The sequence below is a fragment of the Clarias gariepinus genome, chromosome 27 (genome assembly GCF_024256425.1).
Source record: "Clarias gariepinus isolate MV-2021 ecotype Netherlands chromosome 27, CGAR_prim_01v2, whole genome shotgun sequence".
NCBI lineage: Eukaryota > Metazoa > Chordata > Actinopteri > Siluriformes > Clariidae > Clarias > Clarias gariepinus.
In genome coordinates this window covers 2,422,987-2,438,366 of record NC_071126.1, presented here as the reverse complement: position 1 = coordinate 2,438,366, position 15,380 = coordinate 2,422,987, and the positions used below count along the sequence as shown (strand labels likewise).

The window sequence follows — 15,380 nt, the reverse complement described above, 5'->3', positions numbered from 1 at the left end:
GATCCCGACAGCAGCCTTTCCGCAGGTTAGTCGTAGGCTAATGTAATGGTAATTGCAAAATGTTAATTGCGAAATGCAAATTCATAGTCTTTTATTTAATTTAATTTTAAGGTCACGAGCAGTTGTCTAAGCATTTTACTGCATATCGTACTGTGTGACTGTGTTCAAATAAAATTTGAATTTAAAATTTGATCTTGCATTCATGCTAACAAATGGTCAAACGATTTGTAAAATACTAATGTAGCATGGATTCTGTTTATAATTATAGCTTTCCAGCTAGTAATACAACATTTACCATTGCAAATAAAGCTAATTTGACTAAGGAGAATTTTATTTTATTTATTTTTTGTTCAATAAAAATTTTTTTTTGAGTCATTCACCATCATTTTGTGGCTTTTGTAAAGTATCGGTTCAGGCACCGTTTTGGCAACGGTACCATTTTAAAGTATCGATTTGGCACCGGTATCGAAAAAACCCGAACGATACCCAACCCTACTGTAAAAGCATGTAGTAATTTAATAATGCTCTTGTGTTTTGCACGAAAATGGTTTGAGAACGTTCAATGTCCAGGAGATGTCAGTATAGAGCTGAGAAAAGTAAGCCTTCGATACTAAATGGCAGATTCCAAATCTTAGTCCTGGATCCCACATATCCCCCATTTAGTTCTTAATGTTTTTCCTTAAGTACCTGTAGATGATTAGTTATCACTTTGCACTTTTAACCCACTGTTTGTGCACTTTGAATACACAAACAGTGGGTTAAAAAAAAACTAACTTTAACTCGTAAACATCCAGCACATCAGGCGATGGATATTCCCCACAATGGGGGACACCCAAGTGTGTCTGAGAATTTGGGGGGGGGGTTGGAGTTACCTTGCTCAAGGGTCCAACATTGTCAGCCCGGTGACATTGGAGCTCAAACCGGGGACCCCCAGGTCAGGAGTTCAAAACCTAAACCACCAAGCTACCCATCTACAGCGTTACCTAGGGCTGAAGACTATCACAGGGAGCTTAGAGCACAGAGTGGAGTATACACTGGATGAAATGACAGTGTACAGGCACACGCACACACAATTATACAGTATGGGAATGCTTATCAGTCTACAGTGCATGCCTCCAGACTATGAAAGGAAACCAAAGTATATGAAGGAAACCACAAAAGCACAGAAAGAACATGCACACTACATACAAAAACACCAGTGGTGAGAACCCCTATCCCTCGAGGTGCAACAGTGGAAACAGGACCTACCGAACGTACTTCGAGCAAATGCCAACACCATAATAAATGGTGCTGAAGCTGTAACAAAACAGTGATGTGAAGAGTAAGCGCAAATTTAATCTGATAGATTAAACAACGTGGCTAATTTTATTGAAATGTATGAAAAATATATAAATGTGCCTTTCTAGTAGCATTAGATACATTAAGAGGTATTTATTTATTTATATACCTGTTTTTTTTTTTTTTGTTTTTTTTTTAAGATACAGGGTTACACATTATTCTTGAAACTATTCCTGGCTTTAAATGTACTAAATTTACAAACAAATGTACAAACTTTTATGAATTAAAAAAAAAACAATTAAGTGAACATAGTAATTTAAACATTATTTACATTAGAAAACCGATCAACAACACACTGAAAAGAATCGTCATCCATGTTTTTTGATGGCGTTTTTATTCGAGGATCTCTTCAAAGACTGCCTTGTCTGTATTAATGCCGTTCTTTTCATAAAGTTCTTCCACAAAGGCCCTGCAGATTTCCTTTGCACGCTTTTCTCTTCGCAGAGCGTTCGAATACTCCCTTGCCATGTCTTCGTGTTTCTCAGACAGCTGAAAAAACTTTCGTTTCCACATCAGTGCTGAGCCAGCATATGCGTGTTCCTGGGGGGCAATGAGAAAAGCAAAATATTAGAAGAGAAAATACTATCAAAACGAGTAATGATACAAACACTGTAAGACAGAGATGCATACAATGGTTTGTTGTCAGAGCTCTTGAAAGCTTTTCTAAGTTCATCATATACACCGTTCAGGTATTACATTAAAAATACCAGCCTGATATTGTGTAGGTTCCATTGTGCTCTGACTCATGATGTGCTGTGGTATCTGGCACCAAGGTATAAGCAGCAAATGCTTTAAGTTGTATAAGTTGCTAGAAAGGACTTCAATGGATCAGAGCAGTTTTCTGTCACAAGCCTGCACAATCTGCCCAGTAACTCCACCCAAGGTTTTCCATGCTCCCCGGGCTGATTACCTTAGTACACCTGTCCCTAATTTGGCAACCTACTGGAGGCTTTAAATAGAGGCAGAAGAATCCACTCCTGGCCGATGTATCTTACTTGCGTGCCTATTTCCCCTGCTTTTTACCTGCGATTCTCTAGTATTTTGTTTCTGTGTTTGACCTTGCCTGTTCTTTGGATTTTCTCTTGTGCCTAGCCCTTCAGATTATCCCCCTCTCTTTGGATTACACTACTATATGACCTCACCTGTTTAACGACACTGCTTTTGGATCATGCTTCCGGATATCACTGCCTCCACTGCTGGATTCTCGTTGCCAACCCTCCTCTGTTTCACAAACTTCTCACTCGCTCAAACCGCGGTTCGGGACACTAATGACGGAGGCAGCCAGACACCTACTGGGGCTTCCCCAGGGGGAGACTGTATTCGCTATCATCACATGAGAGAGAGGCTATGAACAGATATATCCCAGAATCCACGGCTGCCGGAATCATCCACGCTTCATCTTTTTCTTTGTGGCTAAGAAAGACAAGATGCTACGGCAGTGCATTGACTATCGAGGTCTGAATGAAATAACAATCAGGAATCGTTACCCTCTTTCCCTTATGTTGGCTGCATTCAATCTCCTTCAGAGAGCCAATGTTTTTACTAAACGTGACCTTTGTAACGCCCATCATCTAGTCAGGATCAAGGAAGGGGATGAGTGGAAGACTGCTTTTAACACCCCATTAGGACACCACAAGTACCTGGTGGTGCTGTTCAGTCTTGCCAACGCCCCGGCCGTGTTTCAGTCATTGGCCAACTACGTTCTCAGGGACTTCTTAAACATTTTCGTATTTGTCGCAAAAAAAAAAAACAGCCCTTCAACATGTTATCCAGACATTGACCCTATAAAGAGCAAAGTTTAATGTACATTGAGAAGTGCTGTATCCCCTTTACCAGTCAAAACATGTATAAAATAGCTGTATTAATTCCCATGCAAAAAACACTTAGATACAGTCACAATATACCCAATAGCTCACAAAGACAAATAGACGATTATATAAGAAAAAAAATGTAAACACTACCTTTCATGACAACAGCAGAAGACAAAGAGGTTTGGTGTTGAACATTATGTTTGAGAAATCGGTCAGTTCTAAGGAAAGCATGGACAATCTTTCAAAAAAAAGTTAAGCAATGGTTTATTTTGATTCTTCACAAATACTTTGTTACTGACAGAATTTTACTGGATAAGTAACCTTGAGTGTTTTCATTGGGTGGGCCTGTTTTTTTAATTCGGTGGTCTCAGGCCCACCAAGGCTACATATGGCAGGCACTGACCATTTGCAGAAGATGTGCTGCATGCGGGCGGTGCGATGCCATGTATTCCCAAAACTTCAAAGGCGAGTGAAGGAAGAACTTTCAAATGACCACCGCATGAGAGAGATCTTGGCCCGTGGCGAGCATTCCAGCGCCAGTGGTGCCCAATACACTTCCGCAGCACCCTCATCTAGGCCACGCACCAGCTAATGTGAAACAGCCACCGACAAGGAAAAGCCGCTGGGTTTGCCCGCTGTGTAAAACCTCGCCTCATGTCTATGGTGAGCCAAAGATCTTTTGGAAGTGCAGAAACAAAACAATTCCACCAGTCCTAGTTTACAGAAATAACTGGCAGGTCATACTACTGATTGGTTAGCACACCAAAGTGATTAACTGTCGAACTGATTGGCTCTGTTGAGTGATGCGTATAGCCATGCCCAACTCAAGGAGAAAAGCACTAGATTACTGTATAATGTTAATAGATCATGGACATTTACTACTATTTTATTACTGCTATCCATAAGTGTTGTTGTTACTGTTATTTTATTACTTTGAGAAAGACAGCTACTTACGTGCTCTACATAACTGGTGTGTGTTTCTGTTGAGGGAAGTGCGTCAGGTAAGGGTTGAGCTGCACTCTCAGCTGCTCTTTTTGAAGTTGCTGTGGTTCTGGGTTTCACTGTTTTGGGCTACAGATAACACCACATTAAGGGTGAGCGACAAAACCAATTTTTTTACATAGAAAGCAAGCAAGAAAACAGGAGATTTTGGTTCTTTTTTTTTTTTTTTTTTACAGTAAGATACCTGTAGATGCTTTGGTAAGTTAAATTTCCCCCAGTCAGGTACAGCACCCTCCCTCAACCTGACAGTTTGCCCAGTTCTGTCGAACCATTTTGCTTCAAAATGACAGCTGCAAAGGCGTGCATGCTTAGAAGGATCTTTTTCCCTCCTGCACTTTCTTACCCAGTCTGCATAAGTGTCTGGAAATTTATTCTCATCTGGGAATCTGAAATGATAGAATAAAGATAACTAGTGACTATAAGAACTGGAGTTCTTATTGCTCATGCAAAAAAAATAATAAAATACCCACTTGTGAAATGTAATGCCTTGTTCACGCCAGTAGCTATTATTATAGTGCCTGCAGTTTACAGCAAAACATTGCAAGCCTTTTGATTTAGATACGGACACTTTGGCCATCGCTTTACTTTCCGAGAAAATAGCTCGCTCCAATATGGCGGCGCTGCTCGACAACCAGGATCGACACTTCCGGGTTGCAGAACCCGGAAGTATGTAATTAGACAATTATATTAGGTAGGCAATTATAATAAGGGGTGTTTTATACGCATTTCAGAATAAATAAATTAATGAGTATGTTGAGTTAGTTTCTAACTAACCTAATTATCTGTTTTGAAACTTATTACTGTATCTACTAAAACACACCGGAAATACGTCATCGAACTTATCAGCACATCAAAGTCAGCACATCATACACGCATTTTTTTTTTTAGCTTGTCATAACTTTTAAGCTTGAAATTAAATGGTCAGGCAGTATAGTATTTTTGGCTTCTCTACATACATCCAAATATTATATTAATAGTCAAGTTTCGTATTTAGTACACGATCAGATAACATAATTAAGCTTAAATAATAACTTAACCACGATTAAATGTTACTTATTGAAATTCGTGTATTATATCAATTTAATAAGCATATTATTAATAAACTTAAATAAGTATTATAGGTATTATATTACAGTTATTATTCTGTTTGTTGCAGCGCATCCTAACTGTGGCGTTTTCTGACGCGGCAGATTTCCTTAGCCAATCACTGCATTATATTGTGATGACGCATATTATAATGGGCGGGTCTTCCTGATAGACTAATCAGATTGTCTGAACAGCTAGCAAGTTTGTTTGAGCGAGACCAGTGGCTTCAGGAACATGAACGGAGCTAGCGAGTTAGCCGGTTAAATAAGTGTGATAAGTTTTACAGTTTGCTTTCTATTACAGATATACAGTTTGGTTATTTAGTAAAAATGCCTCCCCGGGCCGCTTCCCGGCCTGTTGAGGCGAGGTTGTTCTTTGTGCTTTTGGTGTTGAGCGCCCTGAGTACAGAGACAGTCTCAGGTATCCAGGAGGAGAATAAATTACCGGAAGTGCAGCAACAGCAGCAGGCTGAGGAGGTAATGTTACCTGTTTAACATGAAATACACCTCTGTACATCTGGGCCATGACTATAGAGAGTCAGCTTACTCTTATCTGTGAGGTTAATCGGTATTTCCTGTATTTAATACATTAGCTACCTAGCTGTCTGCCTGCCTGCCTACATTTAGGCAGGCCAAGCTGCTTCTCCTTTGTATTGTGTTTGTGTGTGTGTGTGTGTGTGTTTGTATTGTGTGTTTGTTTGTGTTTATTGTATCTTTCTTTAGTAAGTGAATATTGGGAACATAATCTTTCCAGATCTAACCTATAAACTAATCAGTGATTCCTTCATTCACAGAACTCATAATATATATATATATATATATATATATATATATCAATGTGGTATCAAAAAGTTTCAGACTGGTTTTGTAACAGATGCCAGTACAAGGCTGTACGAACAGTCACAGGGAGCACCGACCTTCATAAGTCAGTGTGTCAAAAAACTTCGTCCTGTGTACGTCGGGAGCACGTATGTTTTCACATGGACAACATTTTAGAACAAAGATAGAACATGAAAATCTGTGTGAATCTGCCACAGACATCTGACACGATTTGGCAATGAGTCGTTTGAGGTTTTTTAAGAAGCACATGTGCTTCAAAGTTCCAACATCACTGGAAGGCAATGAGAGATCAGGAAGACCATCAACCTGCATGATGATTGTCAGAGAAGAACCCACAACATTGCTGCCATTGTCGGAATGTCACTTAACAGTCCAGGCAATCCTCACTGCCGAATTTGTTCCCAGCCTGCTGACCCAGGAACAGAAGGAGCATCCGGTCAAAGTCTGCCAAAAAAAATTTGTTAGCGTATCATAGATGACCCGTCCTTCATGTCAATTATCATTATCGGCGACGAAGCAACAGTCTTTACCGTGGAAAAGTCTATAATCTCCATGAGCAGAAAAAGCAAGACAGGTCCACAGCTCGACATTGTGCATGCTCGTCTTTATCAGCATTTGTGGCATTGTGCATCGAGGATTCGTCCCCAGGAGCTATTCTGTCAATAGTGAATTCTACAGCCAGGTTTTAAGGCATCTGAGGGAGCATATTTTATAAAAAAAAAAAAAAACTTATCTAATTTCTAAATTTCTTAATACCACCTCTTATTAAAAAAGTTTAATATTCAATTGTTTAAGAATTCAATACATATGAGAATTCTGACCTGTTATGTTTCATCTGTGACTTTGATGCCTAGGATTTCTCTTAACATACTGTAACGTTACCGAACCCTGACAACCTTGAGATCAAGCTCAAACTGGTTCAGTGTCAGGGTCAGGAGTGTAGAAAAGCGGTCTTATGTCTTTATCATTTACACCAATTTCTAATAAAACTGCAATAACGATTTTTGTCTCTCTCTCTCTCTTTTTATTTTTATTTTTTGTCTGTACAGAAAGCGCCAACTGGCCAACCTGCAGTTCCAGCTGTCAGCCCAGATGAACCAAGTAAAGACAACCTTGGATTTATCCATGCGTTTGTTGCAGCAATTTCAGTCATCATCGTGTCTGAGCTGGGAGATAAGACCTTCTTCATCGCAGCCATCATGGCCATGCGCTATAACCGGCTCACAGTCTTGGCAGGCGCCATGCTGGCACTGGGTCTCATGACCTGTCTGTCAGGTAGAGTCGCATCAACCTTCTCGTTGTTCTTTGTATATGTGCATATTATGTTTGGGTGTAAGAAGTATGTAGTCTGAGCGTTGCTGAATCTAGGAGAAATATTGTTCAGATAGGACTTGTTGTAATTGTTCTGACGCAATTGGAAGATTCTGTTAACGCTAGCCTGTATTGTGTTGTAGGGAAAAAAAAGTCAGTAACATTTTACTTTGTGGTCAATCTGATCCATGTCACATGTCACCTAAGGGCAGGTCACGTTGAACATTTTTTTTTTTTTCCCGCCCCAGAAAAGAGCACCACATTAACTCACAGTTGTAGCTCTTAATGTTGTGATGTGTGCCCTGGTAAAACATGAAATAATAACAGCATTGTATTTCCCTAGTTGATAAGCAACGTAGATTATCCTTCTAAGCGACAAGAGCAGGCCTTGTCAGACCACTGCAAAGTAGATTATTTTCCTTTATGTTTACGTCGCGTAAAGTTGTGCTTTGCCCTAAAAAAATACTCCTGTTAGTTCTCAGACACTGCCGTTCTGTAAACTGACAGTTTAACCATTGTTTACACACTGCTCGGACAAATAAAAGGCCACAACCCAGCAAAAGTAAATCGTTGAGAGCCTTCCACTGGGTTATCACTCAGTGATAATACATTTCAGCTGCAACATGCTATTAAAACCTAACTGATGCAGTAAGTATCTTCTCATTTCTCAAACAACCATGTCTTAAGACGTATCCTGTGGTTGTGACAAAAATGTTAGTTTCAGAAGGGTCAAATTATTGACCCATTAAGCAAAGGGTCTGACTTTTCTATCATACAAGATTGTGGTGAGACATTGTTGTGACATTGCATAAGCTCATTAAATCGAAGCCACAGCTGTAATCAACGCAAAAGATGGTCCGATGAAATATTAGTGTGCGGCTTTTTTTTCCGGCTGGACAGCGTATAATTTTTTTCTGTTGTCAGTAGGGGCATCCAACGTTAAACCTGTGCCAAAGTTGTGTGCGGATTGGATAGTCCATTGTGGCGACAGAAGCAGCATCACAAATGCTCTCCAGCTTCATATTTTCATTTTCCATAATAAATGAGTTGTTTCTGGCAATGCCCCAAACAGGTCATCACTACAGCCGCTGCGTCGTGGTGTAGCCAGCCTCTACAAACACCACCATTTCTTACACAACTTTTGTTTAAATGCCCTTCCAGTGCTCTTTTTTTCCTCAGTGTGCTTTCTTTTTGGAAGGTTGGCTGACTCCATGTAAATATTGCCACATACTGTACTAGTCTGGGGCTAACACTAGCAGCAGACAAGTTATGGAGCTCGCCTGTAGAGCAAACAGAAATGGTGTGGTGGCTGGCGTTTTAGTGTGTGCGTATTTGCGGCAGTGCTGCGCTGGCCCGTCTCTGTGAAGCATCGACATGCAGACCACAGAGGAGCAGGAGAACAAATCTGCACATTAATCAAATCAAAGCATTGAAAAAGAACTAATTACATGCCTGTTTTGGTACAAATGTATGTGTAACGTGGATAGCCATCTTGACATTGTGAAAAGATGTGTGTGTAGTACTATGAAACATTAGGGTTGCACGCTTTGATTTTAAAAATTCGCATTGTATTTAGTTTGACACGTCCCGCAATTTAAAGTTTAATCTACAATATGTAATAGACATTTGGAAAAAATGCAGTTACGTATTGAGACTTCTTCTTTCTTTTTTTTTTTTTTTTTAAATCTATCACCACACTCGCGCACACAATCAATTTTTTAAAATACATTTTAATCTATATATTTCTTTGCATTTGAGGTGATGATGTGCTCCAGTGTGGTAAAAGATTAATATTTGTTGAATTGTTTAGAACTAAGGCATAAGGTGGTCCCTAGTGATTTCCATCTCTAATATTTTAATATTAAAAATACCGTTTGGTGTTCAAACTTATTTCTGTAGAGTAAAAGCAAACGATGACATGTCAGTTGCAGGCAGGTAACTTATATTTCCAGGCTAGTGTGTTTATTAGTTTCTGAAATCCCTTTTTTCACAGCATGGGCACCTTGACCCTTACTAAGCACTGTGTTTAAATGGGTTAATTTTCTATGCGATTTACTGTGACACTGTAAAATATTATGCAAAACAAGTATCATCTTTAGTTATAATTCAAAATAATTCCTAATGCTATCGTATCAATTAATGATTAATCATTAACATCTGTATTTTGTGGCAGCAGCTGTCTCTGCGTGTAGGGGCGCGGGAAAAATGAGGGAACAAGCGTTTACAATACCTGATAGAGTATGTACTGTATGTTTATGTAAGCTGAAACAACACAACAGCAGTATTTCTGACATGAGTGTCTGTTCTTTGTCATCTCTCTAGTCCTCTTTGGATACGCCACCACGATCATCCCACGGGTCTATACCTACTACATCTCCACAGTGCTGTTTGCCATCTTCGGGGTGAGGATGCTGAGAGAAGGGCTGAGGATGAGCGCGGACGAAGGCCAGGAGGAGCTCGAGGAGGTGCAGGCTGAGATTAAGAAGAAAGATGAGGAGGTGAGGGACAATCTCCTGTTCAAATGTTTGATATCGCTTCACCAAGCACTGTTTAAGTGACCGATTGACTGGTGTGTTTTTTCCAGCTTCAGCGTTACAAGCTGGCCAATGGCGCTTCTGATGTAGAGGCGGGGACGGCGGCGGCCATGTTGCCTCCTAGGAAATGGCATAATTTTATTTCGCCCATCTTTATCCAGGCGCTCACACTCACGTTCCTCGCAGAGTGGGGTGACCGCTCTCAGCTCGCTACCATTGTCCTGGCTGCACGAGAGGTGAGCACTTACTCACACACCTTCAGATTTACAGTATAAATAAAGGCATGAGGTAAAATGTACTCAGGTAATCATCAAGTAAGTGACCAATTGGTTCCTCTCGAAAGAACATTGCTTCTTTTTACAGGGCACGAGAGCTCACTGAGCTGTTTGATATTGAATAATGATGTAACTTATAGAAAGTGGTTGGGGGCGGGTGGCTTTTTTGATTTGGTAATGTATTGTAATTCATTTGTGGGACAATTCTGCACAACTCTGATTCCAAACTCTATTTTTTACATGTACATAATTTAAGAGAGAAATCAGCATCAGTTATACGACAGGATAACAATCATAAGTCAAGTCTTGGAGAATCCATATGCACCGAAATCCATGTGCTGATCTGATTATCAGCATTAGATTAACCGTATTTTAACCTTTAAATTAATGTTTCTTTCATGAGGGTGCAGTAGTCATTGAGTCATAATTTCCTCAAAGGCATTTCATTGGTTGTTTTAAAGTGCTGTAAAAATATTTTTTAAATATTAAGGTACTTATTTTGTTAATATTTACTTGATTGGACTAATAGGGACTAATGGGAGGTTGACTCTAATGTCTCAAACGCTGATACTAATGGTGTCAGTTGGGGATCATCAAAGTTTACATTTGCTTATTTACATTTTATTGCATATGTATTTTATTAATGATAACTGCATGCACATGTTTAAATAAGTGATTACGCATAAACCACTCATCCACCCCCCCACACACACCCAATTGCTTGCTGCAGGATCCATTTGGCGTGGCGGTTGGAGGAACTCTGGGACATTGTCTCTGCACAGGCCTGGCGGTGGTCGGTGGAAGGATGGTGGCTCAGAAAATCTCAGTCAGGACGGGTGAGGCTTGCTGTACAGAGCACCATGTGGTGATCATTACCAATTAACGAGAACTGCAGATTTAATTTGTGCGTTTCTCTCCACAGTCACAATCATCGGCGGAATCGTGTTTCTGGCCTTCGCATTCTCAGCTCTCTTCATCAAGCCAGATACTGGTTTCTAAGAAGAGGACAGACTTTCTGGGCTTAAAATCTACATACCACCTCCGAAGTGCTGTATTCACAACGACAGACTGTACACAAAGACCAGCGTTGGACAGTTGAGCGTGTTTGAGAGTTTGCACAAAAGATAACTGTTTAGACCCAGGCACAGACGCTGCATTAGTTTTTATTTAGCTTTTTTTGTGTCGAATTCTTAGATTTGTATCCTTTAGTAACACTTTCCTTTACTTCTTTCTCTTATCAAATTTCTTATTTTATCCGGTTTTCTCTTCCTATCATGGCCATAAACTGACAGCGAGTCTGCATGAGCTCATCAGGCTGTTTCAATCCAGTGCATGTGTATGCGCGTGTGCAACTGGGTTAGGAGTAAGTCCCCAGGTTTAGATAACTACTCTTCTACATCGTGTCCTTTTAGTCAATGAAGGAAACCGGTTTGCAGTAAAATGCAGTACGTTTTTTCACAAGCCAGACCTGTGAGCTTTGTTAGAGTGTGTCATGTTGCAGGAAATATAAGCACAGGCTAGAATCAGGAACTTGTACATTACACTAAATTATTTATTAACTTATAAAACCTCTGTTTTAACGGTCGAGATCCTAAATGTTGTGGGATGAAAAGCATCCAAAAAGTATCAGAGACTCTAGATCCTGTAGCTTTATATGACACACTGTTGATTTATAAACTCCTCTAACAAATAACTGATACAATGCAAATCGAAAGAGACACAAGTCAGCAGATGCAGAGAGATTTCATTTAAAACAGGAAAGGAAAATGTATTATGTTTCACTTATCTTAAGATTACTTTTTATTATTTGGGAAACTGAATGTCAATTGGTTTTGTACTCCAGCTCCATCCATAAAAAGAAAATAAATCACATCATCTACAGTAAAATACCTTTAGATCAGTACTCTATTTCCAATAAATTAATCTTATTTTTTTTATTCCTGTTAAGAGCTTTGACTCTTTTTTTTTGTTGTTGTTGTCCATGTACTGTAGAACTGTCAGGGATGTCACTGCTGCATTTTGTACAGTTTGGGATGAAACACGTCTGTCAATATTTGAATGGAGTTACTCATCTGTAACAAGTCAGGAGATTTACTATTCAGTGTGCAGAGAAGTTGACTGTAAAAATTCCTGTAAATAATAAATTGTCAGTATGACCTTTTATGCTCAGGGTTTTCTTGATGCTGGAAAAGATACAAGATAAAGTACATTTATTTGATATTTGTACTTTATACACGATTGTTATGAGAATTAGCTGATAATCATAATTTTTACAGATCAGTTGTCTCTCAACCATTATTAACAACAATGAACCAATATTATTGTGATTAATGCAAAATACACAAGTCAACAGCGACATCAATATGCCTTCGCCATCCTGGGAATATTACCATGTATCTTTTAAGGACGTCAAATGCAATATGTAACTTTTTTTCTGGAGCAAAAGCACAATATGACATCTGTCAAAAGCGTTACCGTTTTTCTCGATTGCTTAAACACATTTGCCCACTCTGACATCACATTTTTAAAACTATGGAGTGATATCCTGGAGAATATTCAAAAGGGATTGCAAATTGCATTTCCAATATGTGGACGCACAATTTGCAATTGCATTTCCGACACATTACACGGAAACCTGTCAATCAGCTTTAGGGGCAGGTCTATACTGTGGGGCGGGATTGTGTGGGGAGTGACGTTACTCGCAGTCGCCGACCAAGAGGGGGGAATTTGAGCGATGAAGGTGAACCGCAGTAAAGTTGTGTTATGCACTAAAATGCCCCCTGGCACGGATTGCACCCCCCACAAAATCTCTATCAAATATAGTAGGAGGTACAAATACCTCCTCGATTGGGTTCAGAAAAGGCGAGTATGCAGGGAGGAATTGCATCATAATACGAGGCTGTGCTGCAAACCATTCATTCACAAGGCGAGAGAGGTGGAAAGCCACACTGTCCCAAATTATGACATACAGAGTCATGCCAGCCCTCTCTCTTCGGGTGGAATCAGTGCCTTTGTCCTGGCACTATGACAGTGGCCCTCTGCCCAATGATGTTCCTCCCGCGTCTCCTCACTTTACAGAGGTTGAAGCCGGCTTCATCCACAAAAATGAATTTGTGATGTGCCCCTTCTGTTTCAAACTCTATTATTCTCTAAGAAAATAAAGAACCCACAAATTCATGAAGCAAATGATTCCAGTCGCATGTAACTATTGTAAACAAGGTATTACAATAAAAAAATTGTACCTGCACATACTGAAATCGTGCCTCCTTTACGATGTCAGAGTTTCTTTGAAATGGAACTCTGTACAGCTGCTTCATTCTGACTTGGTTTCGTTTAAGGACTCGATCTTAAACTCACACTGTTTATATTTCTAAATACTCCCTGGTCTGCAATTACTGCTGCCTGGATTTCACGCAGTCTGATCGCATTGTTTGCCACTACCATATCTACAATAGCAGACTCCTGTTCAATACCAAATATCTTTCCTCTGCCACCAGTGTGTGGTAATGTGTGGATTCTATAAAGTAATAGCAAAAAGCATGTCAAAATTGACATTACTGTATGACAGCCACATAAATAGGATTGATAAAGCATCTGCATTACTGTAGACACAGTTTATTCTGCTAACAGGGCAATGCAGTAAAGCTGAAATACACAGTGGTATACATCACAGTAACACTGTGAATTACCTGTTCATGGTCAATAATTGTTGCGCGATTTTCATTTGGAACTTGAGCTCGATTTCATCCTCTTGCTGCTGCAGCTCCTCCACCACGCATACGAACTCCTCTTCCTCTGGCCCCTCTGCCATGGCCTCTTACTCTCCTTCTGTGCCTATGGCCCCTTTGATTCATGCATGCAAATAGCAATACAGAGGTGGCATCTTTTGTAGAGGGATGAGGATTGATTGCTGATTAAAGAATTGTGCAAATAAGTTTCACACAGGTGCATTGGATGTTCATAATTATGCAAGTACTTTCTATCAGCTGTTAATAGATGTTTTCCTTTTGTTCAACACAGTCACCAAAGATCTCACTGAAAGATCTGAAACTCTATTGGATTCACTGTTTTGAGAAAGGGTGTGAAAAATGCGTAAAACAAATGTAAAAGTGTTAAGGCCATTTGAAAGAGAAGACTTCTCCTGTGCTAAGAATGTGAGCGTGTATTAGCAAATGAGAACCACTCCATGCATGTGGGCTGACAGTGAGCAACTATTCAGCACGGCTGCACACTCGGAATAATGCAGAAATACCTGCCTCTGCTGCTTACTAATGACTAGCCATGGTTGGCTTGCCCAAATACACCCACTGATGCATCTGTTTATTTACAAATATTTGGTGCAGTTTTTAAAGCTTGTCTAGACAAGAAAAGGTGAGCGCTACCATCAGTCCTGTTTCACGCCAACAGTAAAGCATATTGGTTGCTTCTTAGCCGAAGGAGTGGGCTCACTCACAATTTTGCTAAGAACACACCCATGAATAAAGAACGGTACAAAAACTTCAGAATGTTTTTTTTTTTTTTTTTTGCATGATGGAGCACCTTGGCAGCACATAAGGCAAAAGTGATAACTAAGTGCCCTGAGGAACAAAACATCAAAATCTTGGGTCCATGGCCAAGAAAACTCCCTAAAAATTCTCCCCACAAATTCTGACAAACTCCAAGCATTGATTATCCACCAGTCAGGATAGGTTGATTGACAGCATGCCAGGGGCGAATTGCAGAGGTCTTGAAAAAGAAGGGTCGACACTGCAAATACTGACTCTTTGCATAAACTTAATTTAACTGTCAATAAAAGGCTTTGATACACATGAAATGCTTATAATTATACTTCAGTATTCCATGGTAACATCTGAGAAAAAAGATCTCAAAACACTGAAGCAGCAGACTTTGTGAAAATTAATGTTTGTGTCATTCTCAAAACTTTTGGCCACAGGTGTAGTTTTAGTAGAGGATACTTTTTACTTTTACTCCACTACATTGTAAAGTAAATATTTGTACTTTTACTTCATTTGTACATGTTGAATTACATAACTACAGTGGTGTGTAGTATCTGAAGCGGCTGCGCTGTTATGCGTAATTGCAGGATTTGTCTTCAAGGGAAATGCTTCATGTAGCAGATGTTTGAAATCAGCGAAGAAGGTGGTTGCAGACGGATGAAACAGCACGTCCACGGTCATTAGAGTG

General features: G+C 39.8%; 2 protein-coding genes across 2 annotated transcripts; one reads left to right on the top strand and one right to left on the bottom strand.

Annotated features, from left to right (window-relative positions):
• Window positions 1-1,651: 1,651 nt before the first annotated feature.
• LOC128515207 (THAP domain-containing protein 2-like) lies at window positions 1,652-4,818 on the bottom strand. The gene is made up of 4 exons (XM_053489283.1): window positions 4,622-4,818; window positions 4,336-4,537; window positions 4,104-4,220; window positions 1,652-1,878 (listed from the first exon to the last, which is right to left on the bottom strand). Exons 1-4 carry the CDS (start codon window positions 4,726-4,728, stop codon window positions 1,672-1,674), a joined length of 633 nt encoding a protein of 210 aa, XP_053345258.1. The 5' UTR covers window positions 4,729-4,818; the 3' UTR covers window positions 1,652-1,671.
• A 619-nt stretch (window positions 4,819-5,437) lies between these two features.
• Window positions 5,438-12,357, top strand: tmem165 (transmembrane protein 165). Its single transcript, XM_053488539.1, has 6 exons — window positions 5,438-5,713; window positions 7,126-7,351; window positions 9,710-9,885; window positions 9,972-10,157; window positions 10,927-11,032; window positions 11,119-12,357. Exons 1-6 carry the CDS (start codon window positions 5,567-5,569, stop codon window positions 11,193-11,195), a joined length of 918 nt encoding a protein of 305 aa, XP_053344514.1. The 5' UTR covers window positions 5,438-5,566; the 3' UTR covers window positions 11,196-12,357.
• The last annotated feature ends 3,023 nt before the right edge of the window (window positions 12,358-15,380 follow it).

Bases quoted from the DNA above. Each gene is read 5' to 3' on its own strand.
- LOC128515207 (XM_053489283.1), bottom strand. From the start codon at position 4,728: ATGGCCAAAGTGTCCGTATCTAAATCAAAAGGCTTGCAATGTTTTGCT. The intron at 4,221-4,335 runs GTATCTTACTGT...TGTTATCTGTAG, and splicing joins ACTTACCAAAGCATCTACAG to CCCAAAACAGTGAAACCCAG. The intron at 1,879-4,103 runs GTAAGTAGCTGT...ATTGCCCCCCAG, and splicing joins ACACCAGTTATGTAGAGCAC to GAACACGCATATGCTGGCTC.
- tmem165 (XM_053488539.1), top strand. From the start codon at position 5,567: ATGCCTCCCCGGGCCGCTTCCCGGCCTGTTGAGGCGAGGTTGTTCTTT. The intron at 7,352-9,709 runs GTAGAGTCGCAT...TCATCTCTCTAG, and splicing joins TCTCATGACCTGTCTGTCAG to TCCTCTTTGGATACGCCACC. The intron at 9,886-9,971 runs GTGAGGGACAAT...TGTTTTTTCCAG, and splicing joins TTAAGAAGAAAGATGAGGAG to CTTCAGCGTTACAAGCTGGC.